General features: G+C 37.4%; 1 protein-coding gene across 1 annotated transcript; it reads left to right on the top strand.

Moving 5' to 3' along the window:
• Positions 1-1,094: 1,094 nt before the first annotated feature.
• On the top strand, positions 1,095-13,344 carry LOC127840600 (uncharacterized). The gene is made up of 2 exons (XM_052369011.1): positions 1,095-1,939; positions 7,811-13,344. Exons 1-2 carry the CDS (start codon positions 1,306-1,308, stop codon positions 10,570-10,572), a joined length of 3,396 nt encoding a protein of 1,131 aa, XP_052224971.1. The 5' UTR covers positions 1,095-1,305; the 3' UTR covers positions 10,573-13,344.
• Positions 13,345-14,356: the final 1,012 nt, after the last annotated feature.

The raw sequence follows: 14,356 nt of genomic DNA, 5'->3' as shown, positions 1-14,356 counted from the left end.
TTTGAGATGGATGTTTTACTAAACAAACTTCCTTCCATGTTCGAAAGACGCGGACTGTATGTTAAATATATCGGAGCAGTTGCAACACAAGTTAATAAAGTATACGTAATGTACGCACCATTTGCTGGTAAAATGTATCAATACTCACCGGAGATTTGTTGTGTTCAATACAGAGAAGTTTAAGAAAAAACTATATATACAATAAATATCTAAATATATACAATTGATACAACTTTCAAAAATCCGGAACAACACCATGGTCTTAACAATAGCGAACAATTCGCTTCCAAAAGCAATAATTACACCAAATAAACTGTATAACAACTACCAAGACATTAATCTTTCAGCTGATCATATTCTTGGCATTAATTACCGGCTTTTCATTATATAAAGACATACAGTCCAGAATAAGTTAACGTAATACTTGAGACAAAATAATTCGTCATTCTTTAAGCAACTTTGATTTCGTTTCCGGGACTTTCGTTTTGTTTTTACTTCAGAACGATTATTCGTATATGTTATTTATTACTATTATATTGGCTTACTTACTTTTTTCGTTGTGTATGATGTTTTGAGGAGAGAGTACAATTCATATGGACATGACATTTTTAATTATAAAATTTGATTGAGAACATGTTTTTAAAATAGAATACGTTTACCGTGTACATTGTATTAACATGTTTTAGAAGGGTCCCTTTAAAATGGCATGTCTATTAAAAGTATGGACACTCGCTTTAAAGGGGCGTCCAACAGATAAAGCGTCGTATCGACGCGATTCGATATTTTGGGAAACTACGAGGATTGCTTATATAGCTAAACAATACATCCGCTCTGAATATGAGCGTGGATGGTCGAGTTGTTTAAGCGGGAGGCATTTCACTCCATGACTCCAGGAATCCAGGGGTCAGTGGTTCGAACCCAGTTGAGTGTTATTTTTTTCCTTTTTTTTTAAATTGTAGTCTTGTTTTTTTTTACTGGAAATTTATAGTTCAAATGTTTAAATTTATCAATATAAAGCATTTAAAGCATTTAATGACAAGCTTCAATACATGCCAAAATCTGTTGGACGGCCCCTTTAAAAGAAAACGTCGACAATTTCCTTAATATTATTAAGTTAAGTGAAAGATCCTGAACATGTGACGTTCCCGTTTATTTGTTTTTAATGAGTTTCTTCCGGTATTCTGGTCATAATGTACTTATTTTCCGCCTCGCATATAGACAAGGTAGAATAACAATTGTCTGTTTTAACTATAATGTTCTAGAAGTATCGATCTGGTTGAATTCTAAACCCAATTGTGTCTTGTAATGGATCGGAATAGAAAATGGACAACAATCAATAATACACAAACTTTAAAATCGATCATTATTGAAGGACAAGACACTGACACGGTTACTTCTGAAACAGAGGTTGGCGTTACGGAAGTCAATGGTACAGTGATCAAAGGACAGCATGTCATAGAGTCGGCAATAATGGAAGGATGTCACGCGGTTACTTCTGCCACAGAGGTAGGTGCGACGGAAGTCAATGATACAGCTATCAAAGGACAGCAGGTCATAGAGTCAGTCACAATGGAAGGAAGTGACGCTGTTACTTCTGCCGCAGAGGCTGGTTTGACGGAAGTCAATGCTACAGTGATCAAAGGACAGCGGGTCGTAGAGTCAACCACAATGGAAGGTCGTCACGATATTAATTCTGCCACAGAGGCAGGTGTAAAGGAGGTCATAGCTACAACGATCAAAGGTAAAGATGTCATAGAGTTGGCCACAATAGAAGGAAGCGATGCGGTTACTTCTGCCACAGAGACAGGTGTGACGGAAGTCAATGCTACAGTAATCAAAGGACAGCAGATCATAAAGGCGGCCATTCTGGAAGGGCGTGACGTTATTACAGGCATCAAGACTCAAAAGGAGGACGAGTATTTTGATCTTCAATGCAACGGTACGAAAATTAACAAAATCCAAGAAGTAAGCATGCCTATCTGAGAAAGTATAATACCACAAAAGCACGCTATGTCGGTTATCTTTGGTACGCGTTATATTCATATATAAATTTCAGAAATTAGTAGCCATTAATTGAGGTAAACAGGTTAAACATTCATTATAACATTCTTGTTAGTACATGTATATATACTCATAGTTGTACCTGATATTTGCTAACTTAATAAGTCTCAGTATGGACCGAAATTGCTCAAATCCCATATAGTTACGTAGGCTGTACACATCAAAGCAAGTTACGTTAAATTATTTTTTAATTTTTCATGATTGTTTTTATTTACTCATATGCTTTTCTGTCTATAATAGCCTGTAATTCTATTTAAAATACACTAAAAGTAGCATGATTTTTTTCGGACTCGTGTGTCTAAATTCAGGCATTACTACAATCTATGCGTATGTGCTTATTATTTTTTACCATTTATATAGCAATATTTTTGGTCGATAATTCTCTATTTTCGAAACTATTAAGGGAGTTGTCTCCCATTTGGGTAGGTATTGGGTAAAAAGCGGTCCGTCTAAAATGCGTATATGACTCATATCCGCGGATATGACCGAAACGTGCGGATATGGACGGATATAGGCAATATCGACACTTTTCTGCGATGTTTATTGCAATGTTTAATGAAAAATAAACAATATGTGTTAAATATGTTAGTATTGTCTCAAAATAGAACAATTTAATAGACATAATCATTTTTCCAACTCTAAATTCATATCCGCGAACATGACGAAGTGACAGAATATTGTTTTAGGGCTATACACCACCAACAATATAACCACGCCGAAACCACAAACGTTTTGTTGTATAAGTTTACATAATGTCACACAGAGCAAAAAAAACTAGATAAAACTACAGTTATTACGCACACACATCACAAAGTAAGGACATAACAAATAGGTTTCGACGTGCCTTAAGTGAGTGACCTAATGCATATTTGCCCTCTTTTTGTTTCCATTAGTTTCGTCCGTCATTCTGTGTGTCAGTCTATCTATATGTATGTCTTGTTGTTTTCCCGTTCTTTCAACGCCCTTTTGACTGTCTGTCTTACCGTCCGTCTATCTCTCCTTCCACTCGCCCGCCTGCCCTCCCGGCCGTCCGTCCGCCTGCCCCAGATCCTCCCTTCTGGCCGTCCATAAGCCCGCCTTCCCTCCCGGCAGTCCGCCCGCCCCCAAACCCTAACACCCGAAAGTCAGCCCGTCCGTCGGTCAGACTGTCCGTCATTCTGTCCCATGAACATGATTTCACATGTCTCATTGAGTTAACCCTCGGTGTCTTACGCATACAAATAATACGAGTGTATTCAGTTAAATTATTTACGTCGTCTTTACGATGTATCTTTGTTTTAGACTATCTGAGAACAACGTGCTCATTGTTAATTTTTGTGATCACCTTTTGTCTGTCGTTCGTCGTGTGTCGTAAACATTACCTTGGAAACATTCTATAGGCCACATTTATTTCCCAGTTTTCATGAAACTTAGAAAGAGCATTTTACCAAATAATATCTCGGCCGTGTTCGAACGTGGATCACATGGGTCAAAAGGTAACTATGTAAACTTTCAAAAAAACTGTATTCCAATCTTAAACACTTTATCAGATTTTTTTTAAAGATATCTTGTCTGAGTTTGAAAATGCTTCCGGTCATTAAAAAGGGGGGGATAATTCATCTTTATGACTATGGTAAACACTTGTGAACACGCTAGAAGTCACAGTTTGTCAAAATTGCTCGAACGTAATGAGCACGTAATATCCCGGCTGAGTTCGAAAATGGTTCGATCCATTTAAAAACATGGACGCCAGGAAGGCATGGCAGTTTTTCGTATATGTCTATAGTGAAAACGTGTGGCCACTAGAAGTCAAATATTGTGCCCAATCTTCATTAAACGTTCTCAGAATATTTGTTCTAATGATAACTCGGCTTAGTTCGAAAATAATCAGTCCATTGGAAAACTCGTCTGCCTGGGGACGTTTCAGTTTTCCTTGAATCGCTAAAGTGAAACCATGTGAATAATTTAGAAGTGACATTGTTGTCAAATCTTCATGAAACTTGCTCAGAACATTGTTTTTAATGATATCTCGGCCGAGTTTGAGAATTGTTCCGTTCTCTGAAAACATGTCCGCCATAACAAAAAGGAGGGAATTATGATGTTTACTGAACTTCAAATTTATAAATGCCTTCTCCTTTGTTACTGTAAAATTATTAAAGTTATGTATTGGTATTGCAATTTTAAATGAACCGCAAACTATCATTAAAAGTGGTAAATTGTATACATATCAGCCTTTACTGACATCAATATGTGATGCAAATAATTACCTTAAAATGCTTTAAAGGCAGATTGTAAAACATACGCATGCTAGTTCGGTTGCTAGAGCGCTGAAACACAGACATCAGGGTCGTTAGGCTCGATTCTTGGCCCGGAAACATACATTATTTATACGGCCTTTCTCCCTATGCAAACCAAATCATACACATATAGATACACCCGGTATAACCAGTATCCCTGGTGACAAAACCAATTTAATGTATTGAGTATTTTGTGAATTGTATACCTTGTATGTAAAATGCCCATTAAAATGTTGTTATTTACTTGATTATCTTTACCTGTATATGTAAGTAAATAGTTGACATAGGATTTAATCATTCCACGTGCAATAAACCGGTTTAGAGAAAAAATGAAATGTACCTTTGTTAGTCATCTGAACACATCATGTGCTTACTGAGAGCTGAGATCACCTTTTGTCTGTCATTTGTCGTGCATCATCCGCCGTCTGTCGTTAACTTATGAAAATTATGTCATGTTAACACTCTAGATACCACATTCATTGTCAAATATTCATGAAACTTGGTCAAAACATTGTTCCCAGTACAATCTCGTCTGAGTTCGAGCCGGAATCACTCGCGGTCAAAAGTGTGTTCAGCAGGATAAATAAGAGAAACAAAACGATGGTCCCAATTCAAAATGCCGAACCTACATTTTTTGGCATTTCGCGATTTTGATACTGTGCAAAGCGGGAAATCAATGCGCATATACCCCCAAAATAACGAACTAGTTAACCAATCGCAACAGCTCAAAAAAGTCATGTGATGTAATGACGAACCGCAATTGAATGAAGTCAAAATGACGAAGCTGCAAAAAATTGTAACTTCGGCATTTTGCGCGCTAATTATATTATTTAAGTATCAATATAGCCATGTATGTTTAAGGTAAATTGACGAAGCTATGGATCCCAGGATTGAGCCCCTGTTTGAGCACTTGCCTTGTTAGCGACTGGGTTCAGGATTCCATCCCTGGTCTGAAAACTAGCAACGTAAGCGTCGGATCCCGGTTTCGAGTCCCGAAGCACTCGCTTCATAAGAGAATGGTCCATGGATTTTGGATTCGAACCCGGGACCCTTCTTGTAAAGGGCGATTGCTCTGACCGGGGCTCGATCCCGGGAACCATCGTTTACGTGGGGAGAGCTAGATGCCTAAGTTTTCGGCGGTCCCTGGGTTTGAATCACGGTGGAGCATTAGCCCTGAAAGCTTTGGGTCTCTAGATCGAGCCTCGGTGCACCAACAGTGACAGGTCCCGGCTTCGAGCCCCAGTCTGAGTACTAGCCCTGAAAGCTATGGATCCCGGGTTCAAGCCTGTGTCTTACCACTTGCCCAGTAAGGGAAGGATCCCGTTTGCGAACCTCAGTCTGAGCACTCGCACCGAAAGCTACGGGTTCACACAGGGACTCGAACCAAACAGCCGTTGCTAACATACCATACTGAGCACTCGCCTTCTAAGCGACCGGTTGCCGAAATGAGCACTAGCTCCGTAAGCAACATTTCCTGGTTTCGAGTCCCGGAATAAGAGCTCGCCTTGCAAGCGATGGGTGTTCGGGTTCGAGCGCCGGTCTGAGCACTAGCCCTGTAACTATAAATCCCGCATTTTTCGGGTCCGGCGCTTAGACTATGACTTGGATCAGGGTCCGTTCGCTTAAATGGTAAGTACTTAGCCGGGATTTTAGCCCGGGGCCCATAGCATACAGGATGAGTGCTCGGGCAGGGCCTCCAAACCGGGACCCGTTACGTAGAGTGCGAATGCTCAGACTGGGGTCCCAGTCGCTTACAGGGAAAGTCATTGGACTGGGGCTAAAACCCAAAGACCCATCGTTCAAAAAGGGAGCTATCAGGCCTGGATTCGAAACCGGAATCCGTCGCTTATGTGGCTAGTTTTCACACCAGCGTTCGAACCCTGAGCCCAGTCGCTAACTTGGCGATTGCTCAGATAGGGTCTCAAATCTGGGATCCATGGCTTACATGGCATGTGCTCAGACACGGTTCGAATCGGGGATCTATAGCTTACAGGGATAGTGCTCAGACCGGCGCTCGAACCCGAGCACCTAGTAGTATAAGGGGTACTAATTGTGATAAAACGGTAAAGATGAAACGCCGATCTGATTGGTTAAACTTAAAGTAGTGGCCTCAACTTAGTAGGTCCCACAAGTTATTTAGTTGAGGCAACAACTAATAAGTTGTGGGAACAAGTTATGAAGTTGTCTCCACAAGTTTCTAAGTTGAGGCCTCAACTTGCAAAGTTGTTCCCGCAAGTTATTAAGTTGAAGGAATAACTTAGTAAGTTAAATGAACAAATTACAAAGTTGAGGCTTCAACTTAATAAGTTTTGGGAACAAGTAAGGAAGTTGTGGCCACAAGTTACTAAGCTGAGGTCTCAACTTAATAAGTTGTGGGGACAACGTACTTAGTTGTTTCCACAAGTTATTTTAAAAGTTGTTTCCACAAGTTATTAAGTTGAAGCCACAACTTATGAAGTTGTTCCCTCAACTTTATAAGTTGTTCCCACAAGTTACTAAGCTGAGGCCACAATATAAATAAAGAATTGCGGTTGTCACCTCTGTGCCACCGTGTAAAACAGAAAAACACGCATTGCTTTGCTATATCTAATGGAAAACAGTGGAATAATTTATTCTATTGAAACGATATCTATTACAATTAGCTGTCCAATTTGCCGAAACATCACATACATGCAAGTCTAAATGACGAAGATACATTTTACAGCAGATTTATTAACTTAACGTCAAATTAATTCCATACGAACATGCTCTATCACGAGACACTTTTAAAAATGTTAAAAATAATATTTATTTGATTTTGTGCAAGAAATGTTTAACAAAAATACGTCTCTTGAAAACTTGTGTTTTTGTAAGTTCGGCATTTTGAATTGGGACCATCGAAAATTAACACTCTAGAATCACATGTTCGTCAAATCTTCATCAAATTTGGCAATAACATAGTTCTTATCGTCAATAGGCTAAGTTCGAAAATGGCTCCAGTCCGTTAAAACATGTCCGCTAGTAGGCGGGACAGTTTCCCTTATATAGATATCGTAAAACCATTTCAACACTTTAACACAAGTTACATGTGTGGCCCAATCATAATGAAAATTCCTCAAAACATTTGTTCTAAAAATATGTCGCCTGAGTTCCAAAATGATTTTCGTTCGTTGAAACACATTTCCACCCTGTGGGTTGGCAGCTGTATTACATTTTTTTCATTTCAACCATGTTAGTACATTAAAATTGATACATTTACCTGGAACTTAATCAGATCCTTAACTGCATTCTAATGCCATTTCAGCCATGATTATATTTAATCTCGGTATAAAGCAAGCTGATAGCCATTTTTTATTACACAGAATTCACACAAGCTGCAAAAATAGTTCAGTTCCTTTTGGTCTTAGGTGAGCGGTCTAACGCCTTTGACCCTATTGTAAATAAAAACCTTCAACACCGTAATCCGTTTTTATTGAGCTTTATTATTATTTCAGATCTTCTCAGCCGATTGATCGACCATTACCGTGACAGTGTTATTTGCGTACCCCTGTCCACATTGAATCCCAGTCTCGATATACGAGTACAAGTCATCTATGCCAATCCAAAAATACACAGGATGAAAATTGAAAAAGATGGTAAACACGTGAAACAAGAACAAATATACAAATATATAGATTGCTTCTGCGGAGGTTTTAGACGTTTATATTTACAAGGCGAGCCTGGCAGCGGAAAATCGTTTTTTGCTGCCAAATTAGTTCACGATTGGTGTAATGTTTATGCGCCGATCGTGAAATCTACAAAAGAACAAATCATGTTTGGTGACGTTGATACCTTTCAGAAATTCAGGTTTCTGTTTTTCATCTCGTTGCGCGATTCGAGGGAACAAACACGTGTATCGCAGATGATAAAAACTCAGCTCATCTACAAAATCTATGCGGAAGACGAATGGGAGAGTGCGTACAAACTGGTCTTAAAAATAATGAAAAATATAATGTTTCTCATCATTCAAGACGGCTTGGATGAGTGGCCATCCAAAGAAGCTCTGCCTTCCATGGACGGAATTCCTAGGAACCAGTGCATCGTACTCACAACTTCTCGACCATGGAAACTCGCTGATGAACGTATCCGAAATTCACAAATTGATATTCTGTTTCATCTAGAGGGTATAAGCGATCCTGAAGAATTCAATGAAAAGATACTAAGATGCCTTCTTGACGAATCAAATGATATAAAGAAAAGCGTGAAGCTGTTTAAAAAATTCCTTAGTGGTCGCGACCTTGTGTCAATATCATCTTCGCCTATGCTGAACACACTTGTCGTCTGTACTTGGGTAGATGGTAGAGCTAAGCGTCTTACCGGATCGTCACTGTGCGAATTATACACTACCCAGCTTGATGATGATTATATGGCTGAGCGTCTCACCGGATCGTCACTGTGTGAACTGTACACTACCCTGCTTGAAAATCTGTGTAAAAAAGCTAATCCACAAATAAGTTATTTCGATCGAAATGACTCACCAGTAAACTGCTTTTCTCGCACGATGTATGTTAAACCAAACATGGAACATATAGATTCAATTGCCGAAGCTGCGTTCTCGTTTTTGTTTTCAAATGAACAGGAATCATCACTAGTGTTTAGTGAAATACACTTGATGGCTTATTTGTCTGAAACTGCAAAGCAGTTCGCTCTCGATTCCGGATTATTATCAAAAAGAAAAGGTAAAACATGTACTGATCAGACATTGTCGTTTATCCATAAAACCATCCAGGAATTTCTGACTGCTTTTCATATACATATGAATATAGACGTAATTGATGACGTCATTTCCGGATATCTCATACGCAATGACAAATCATATCGTGATATATCTCAAATGTTTATATTCCTGTGTGGCTTTAACATCTCGGCAGCGAATAAACTATCTACACTGATAAATGAGCTTGACGTGTTAAGCGAATATGACCATTATTTCCAAAAATGTATCCTCACTGGTTATAAGGAGGCTGTAGCCAACAAAAACACTCCAATACACCTACAACTGAGTCACTTTTACTTCGACAGTGGTAATGCCAAAGATTTGATGCAGATCTGGACACTGAACACTTTACGTGCTCAATCTTTAAAGGTTGACTGTTGGGAGCCAAACATAAATGTAACAATTCGTTCGCAAGACGCGTCGTCTGCAGATTGTCATGGACCTGGGCCTGTTGCCTTCCCTGCACGTAAGGATCCTGGGCCATCTACACTAGACGATGAGGACTGGGTCAGGTCGTCTATATCTTTTATCGAGTTCGACTTGTCATTGTGTCATAACGTCGAACGGCTGGAGCTCATCGGTCATGATGATATAACGGTGCAACCACATGCGCTGGTGGGTCTGAAAAAGTTGAAATATCTAAATATTACATATCGTTGTAAATGTGAAGCGCTTGATTTGTCACATTTTGAACACATAGAATCAATTGATCTGCACAAAAGAGTAACTTTGTTACCACTATCTATTAATAATTATAAAACTATTCAATGTATCACACTTCGTACAGCATATGACGGACTTGATTTGTCACTTTTAGAAAATTTAAAGTCGATAGAAATCAGCAAAAATGTGAAAGTTTTACCGAAACCGCTTCTCATACATAACAAAATTACTGAGATTGGCTTTCGTGATTTTGATTTCAACAGTTTAAACAATGAGGCCATTTATACATGGTGTCTACTTAACGGTGCTGATCCAGTACAATGTGCAGGCTATACTCCAGTACGGCCCTCCATAGAACGCATTAGATTTGATAACATCGCATGTTCCTCCACCTGGCTACGCAGTCTGTTAAGCACGCTGTTGACTCTCGATCATAGGTTGATGTGCATACTGTCGGGCTGTAACATAACCTCATTCGATCCAGACGTGAAGACCAGTATGCAGGGCAGTGACATGCCATCGTGTGTGGAGGATGCAGCCAGCGAGTCGCGTATAGATGCATACATAACAACGGATTTAAACAATACATGTACATTAGATGTTTTGAGCGACTGTCTTGGCCTATGGGAGATCCTGCACGGTCAGAATGTTAAGCATCTCAGACTGCAGGGTAGGTTCATAGGTTTGAAGGTGTATCGTGTACCTTCACTGTCACGGTTACTAGCATCCCTCTCACAGCTGGAAACGCTCACAAAGCATTTATCTGTATATATCGACCTACAGCTTCCTCCGACATTGAAGCATTTTACTGTCTGTTATAGCATGTTGTCCCCTTAAAAACATCGCCACCTTATGAACAAACTGTCAGGGTGTACTCAATCAATTCTGTGTATATTGGAATTCGGTTGTGGTAATAGAAATAAAAAAACAAAATATATGGTAAATAACATTCCACCAGAGGAATACATCTCCATCCTAAAGGAACTCAAGGCTCTGGAGTATTTTGAAGTGAAACGATTTCGAATATATGACCGGAAACCTAACATCTATAAAAGGTCTGATGCTGCCTGGTGTGTCCGTAACACTGTTGTTGATGATGGTGAATACAGTGATGATATCTGTGAAGATAAGTTTTGCAAAAGTTTTATAAAATGTATTCATGATGACATCCTCAATCGCATATCAATGCGACTTCAGATAAACTGTGTAAAAGAACAAGCCTTGATAAAGTGAAGTAATACATGATACATGGAATTGATATTACAAGATCATCTTACATTTCCGGAATATTTTGGAATATTGTGTAAATAATTACATTCATATAATTAAACAAATGGTTTGTGCAGTATATTGGCTCGTATACCAATGCCACTTCCGGTCAACTGCGTTTAAAAGATACAGATCCATGAACATATTAAGTAATACATTCCACTAAATAAAACCAATTTGATACAAATATGTATGGTGTACATTTCACGCAAAGTATAATATACTGCAAAATACATTACATGCATACTTGACTGAATACGAGTATATAATGTGTATTTAAAGGGGCCTTTTCACAGATTTGGGCATTTTTTAACTTATTCATTAAATGCTTTATATCGATAAATGTAAACATTGGATCGTAAAAGCTCCAGTAAAAAATCAAGAATAAAATAAAAAAAAGGAAAAGAACATTGCGCGGACCAGGTTTCGAACCAGTGACCCCTGGAGTCCTGCCAGAATCCTGAAGTAAAAACGCTTTAGCCTACTGAGCTATTCCGCCGTGTACACATGTTGAACGTATTTTATACCTTATATAAGCAATCTTCGTAGTTTCACAAAATTTAACGACAAAAACAGAACTCTCCAAATTATTCAATCGTTTCGCGTTGCAACGCTTTACAATTTTTAGGTTTTAAAATCGTCAAAAGATGCATATAATGGCTCTATTAGACCATGGTAAATTTTCATTATTACTGTTTCCTCACAAATATCATAACTAAAACGAAAATTTGCGAATCTGAAACAACTTTTTTCAATTTTGTCAATTTACCAAAGCGTGAAAAGATCCCTTTAAATCGTGTGAAGAGGTAAATAGTGTACAGTTGTATTGTGTTAATGCAGTTCTTATGATTATGATAATCTGATACAAATGTTATGATTTCAGCTTAGTTAAAAGTTATTGTTGCTGACGAGGATGGCTATGCGCAAAAGGATGATTTTGATTAATTTGATAAGTTTGAGCGAATGATATGACTTTTGTGCAAATGCTATGACATAAAAACGAATACAACGACAACGACGGTGCTACTGAAGATGATAAAGATGATAATTAAGATGATGATGAAATGCGTGTTATTTGTGTTTATATTAGATTTTATAGTTGATAGTATAGTTTTATAATGTCTAGTACATTTTATTTTTTGGAGGTATTTCACTCAAATAAAGTATAATATCAAATAAATAACAATAGTTTATTCGGTAATTAAACTGTTGATCGATTTACTACGTACCTTTAAAAAACTCCCTTTATAAAAGAAGGTGTTTTAGATTGTGGTAATGTCTGTTTTATTAAATTGATGAAGGTTATCATTCATACAATGTATTTTAATCCAGCTCATATTTAAATTAATTAATCATAATTTAAAAGATTCATTTTTGACATCCATCATTTCATGCTGGCGATTGGGATTTTGTATCTAACCGCCATTTGCATGGTACAGCCTTTACATGGGATATTGTGTTTATTGATATATTGTCATAGGCGATTGTTAAATTAAAAATTCTTGTAGTTGATGCTGCAATGTTGATATTTTATCTGTTCTAATATAGAGCATGAATTTTAAAGCTTAAAGTTAACCGAATCCTTGCACTATTTAATTGTTCAGTGGAGTAATGATTTAGAAATTTCTGACCCCTCAATTATTGAAGATATAATAAAATGATGTTCAACAATTATAAAGGACTTATAATACATAAATAACTATGATTATTAAAGCTTCCTTGATATAATTGTATTATTTATTATTAATATTATTAGTATCGTCCAGGCTTGTTGCTTAATCGAAGTACAGCTCGGTAACTTTCAGCATTTTCTTTTGTATTGTTATTAGATTGGTTGTCAATATTCCAGCATCCAAGTGAGACTGACTCACAACATACTTACCACAAATAGTTTGTCAAAGGAAATGAAAATAAGTGACTCAGACAAATGTACTTTCTGTAAAACAGAAATAGAAAGTCTTGTTTATTTATTTTGGACTGGCATTGTCATACAAATGTTTTTACATCACATAAAATCTGCTATTAAAAAAATTGATAACAATTTCAGTTTTGAGTATAAACATTTACAATGGGATCAGTTGGTAAAACATCTGGAAAGTATATATAAGTATGAACTCGTCAAACTTTAAAACAGCATATTTGCCCAATATGGACCGCCAATCTAGGACAGTCAATGGTTAAAATATATAATAACTGTTTATTTGCACATTTTCGATTATATCTATTTTGAAATATTTAACAAATGTAACTAGCCCTATTAACGAGATGAAGAACATAGTACATTATTTCATTGATAATTGTTGTTTTCAAACGACCTGAGTGTCGATGATGGGAAACGATGAAAAGGCAATAAAGTTGTTATTGTTAACTTATCGTTAACGTCTTTTTATTCGATCGTCTTGGTACCGCTATAAAATGCGTACAATGGTAAAGCGCTCAAATGACCGTTCGCTTTCCCGAGGCTATACAATGCCCAATGAGATTTCAAAGTTTTACTTCCTGAAGACGTTTTACTTCATGAAGACGTTTTTGTAATGAAGCGGTTATAGGGAGTTAAAACAAGAAGGCCATAATTGCTATTTATCGTTTACCTGCATTCACGGACAACATATACTGAAGACTTGATCTGATAGAAGACACGATACTAGTAAGAGAACAGTAGGATAAACCTAAATTAGCCAGACAGTGTGCCTTAAAGGCAGGGACGCCCCTTATTCTACTGCGTTTCAGGGCTCGAAATTAACACTCGCAATTGCGAGTTAAGTTTTAAGCCACTATTAATTTTTTGTGAGTAAAGAAATAGTGAAAAAAAACAAGTAATATTGCTTAATGCGTTTGACGTCCTGAACGCTAAACCATAGGTCATAGAACGTCTTAATACCCTTATGCGTAAGCGCACGCCTTGTATAGACTAGTATACTTATAGTACAGATACCAGGATGGTATTGGTACAAATAACGTTAAACAGTCGACTAATTCACACGTGGTCATTGAACTTGAACAGACATGGCGTCGAAGCGAAAAATAACTAGTTTCTGTTTGCCCACAGATGGAAATAACAATACGAAAGACAAAGCAAAGTTAACTGTTGAATAAAAAAAAACGAAACTAAATTATGATTCCAGCAACATTTGCGAGAATGTTTTTGATTTTGCGAGTTGGTATTAAAGCTGCTCGCAATGTTTTGCAAGTAAAAAAAAAAGTTAAATTCGAGCCCTGCGTTTGTTCAAACGAATGAAATAATCAACCAGTATCTTTTTTTGAACATAACAATATTGAAGATTCACAGTGATATCGATACATGAATATGCATATATAATCTCAAATATAAACAATGATAAATAACTTTGTC

Source organism: Dreissena polymorpha, chromosome 1 (assembly GCF_020536995.1).
Source record: "Dreissena polymorpha isolate Duluth1 chromosome 1, UMN_Dpol_1.0, whole genome shotgun sequence".
Taxonomy (NCBI): domain Eukaryota; kingdom Metazoa; phylum Mollusca; class Bivalvia; order Myida; family Dreissenidae; genus Dreissena; species Dreissena polymorpha.
Note: the sequence above shows the minus strand (reverse complement) of the source record. Positions and strands in the feature narration are given on the sequence as shown.

Excerpts from the sequence above, each read along its gene's own strand:
- LOC127840600 (XM_052369011.1), top strand. The coding sequence starts at position 1,306 with ATGGATCGGAATAGAAAATGGACAACAATCAATAATACACAAACTTTA. Across the intron at positions 1,940-7,810 it reads TTTTGATCTTCAATGCAACG|ATCTTCTCAGCCGATTGATC; the intron begins GTACGAAAATTA and ends TTATTATTTCAG.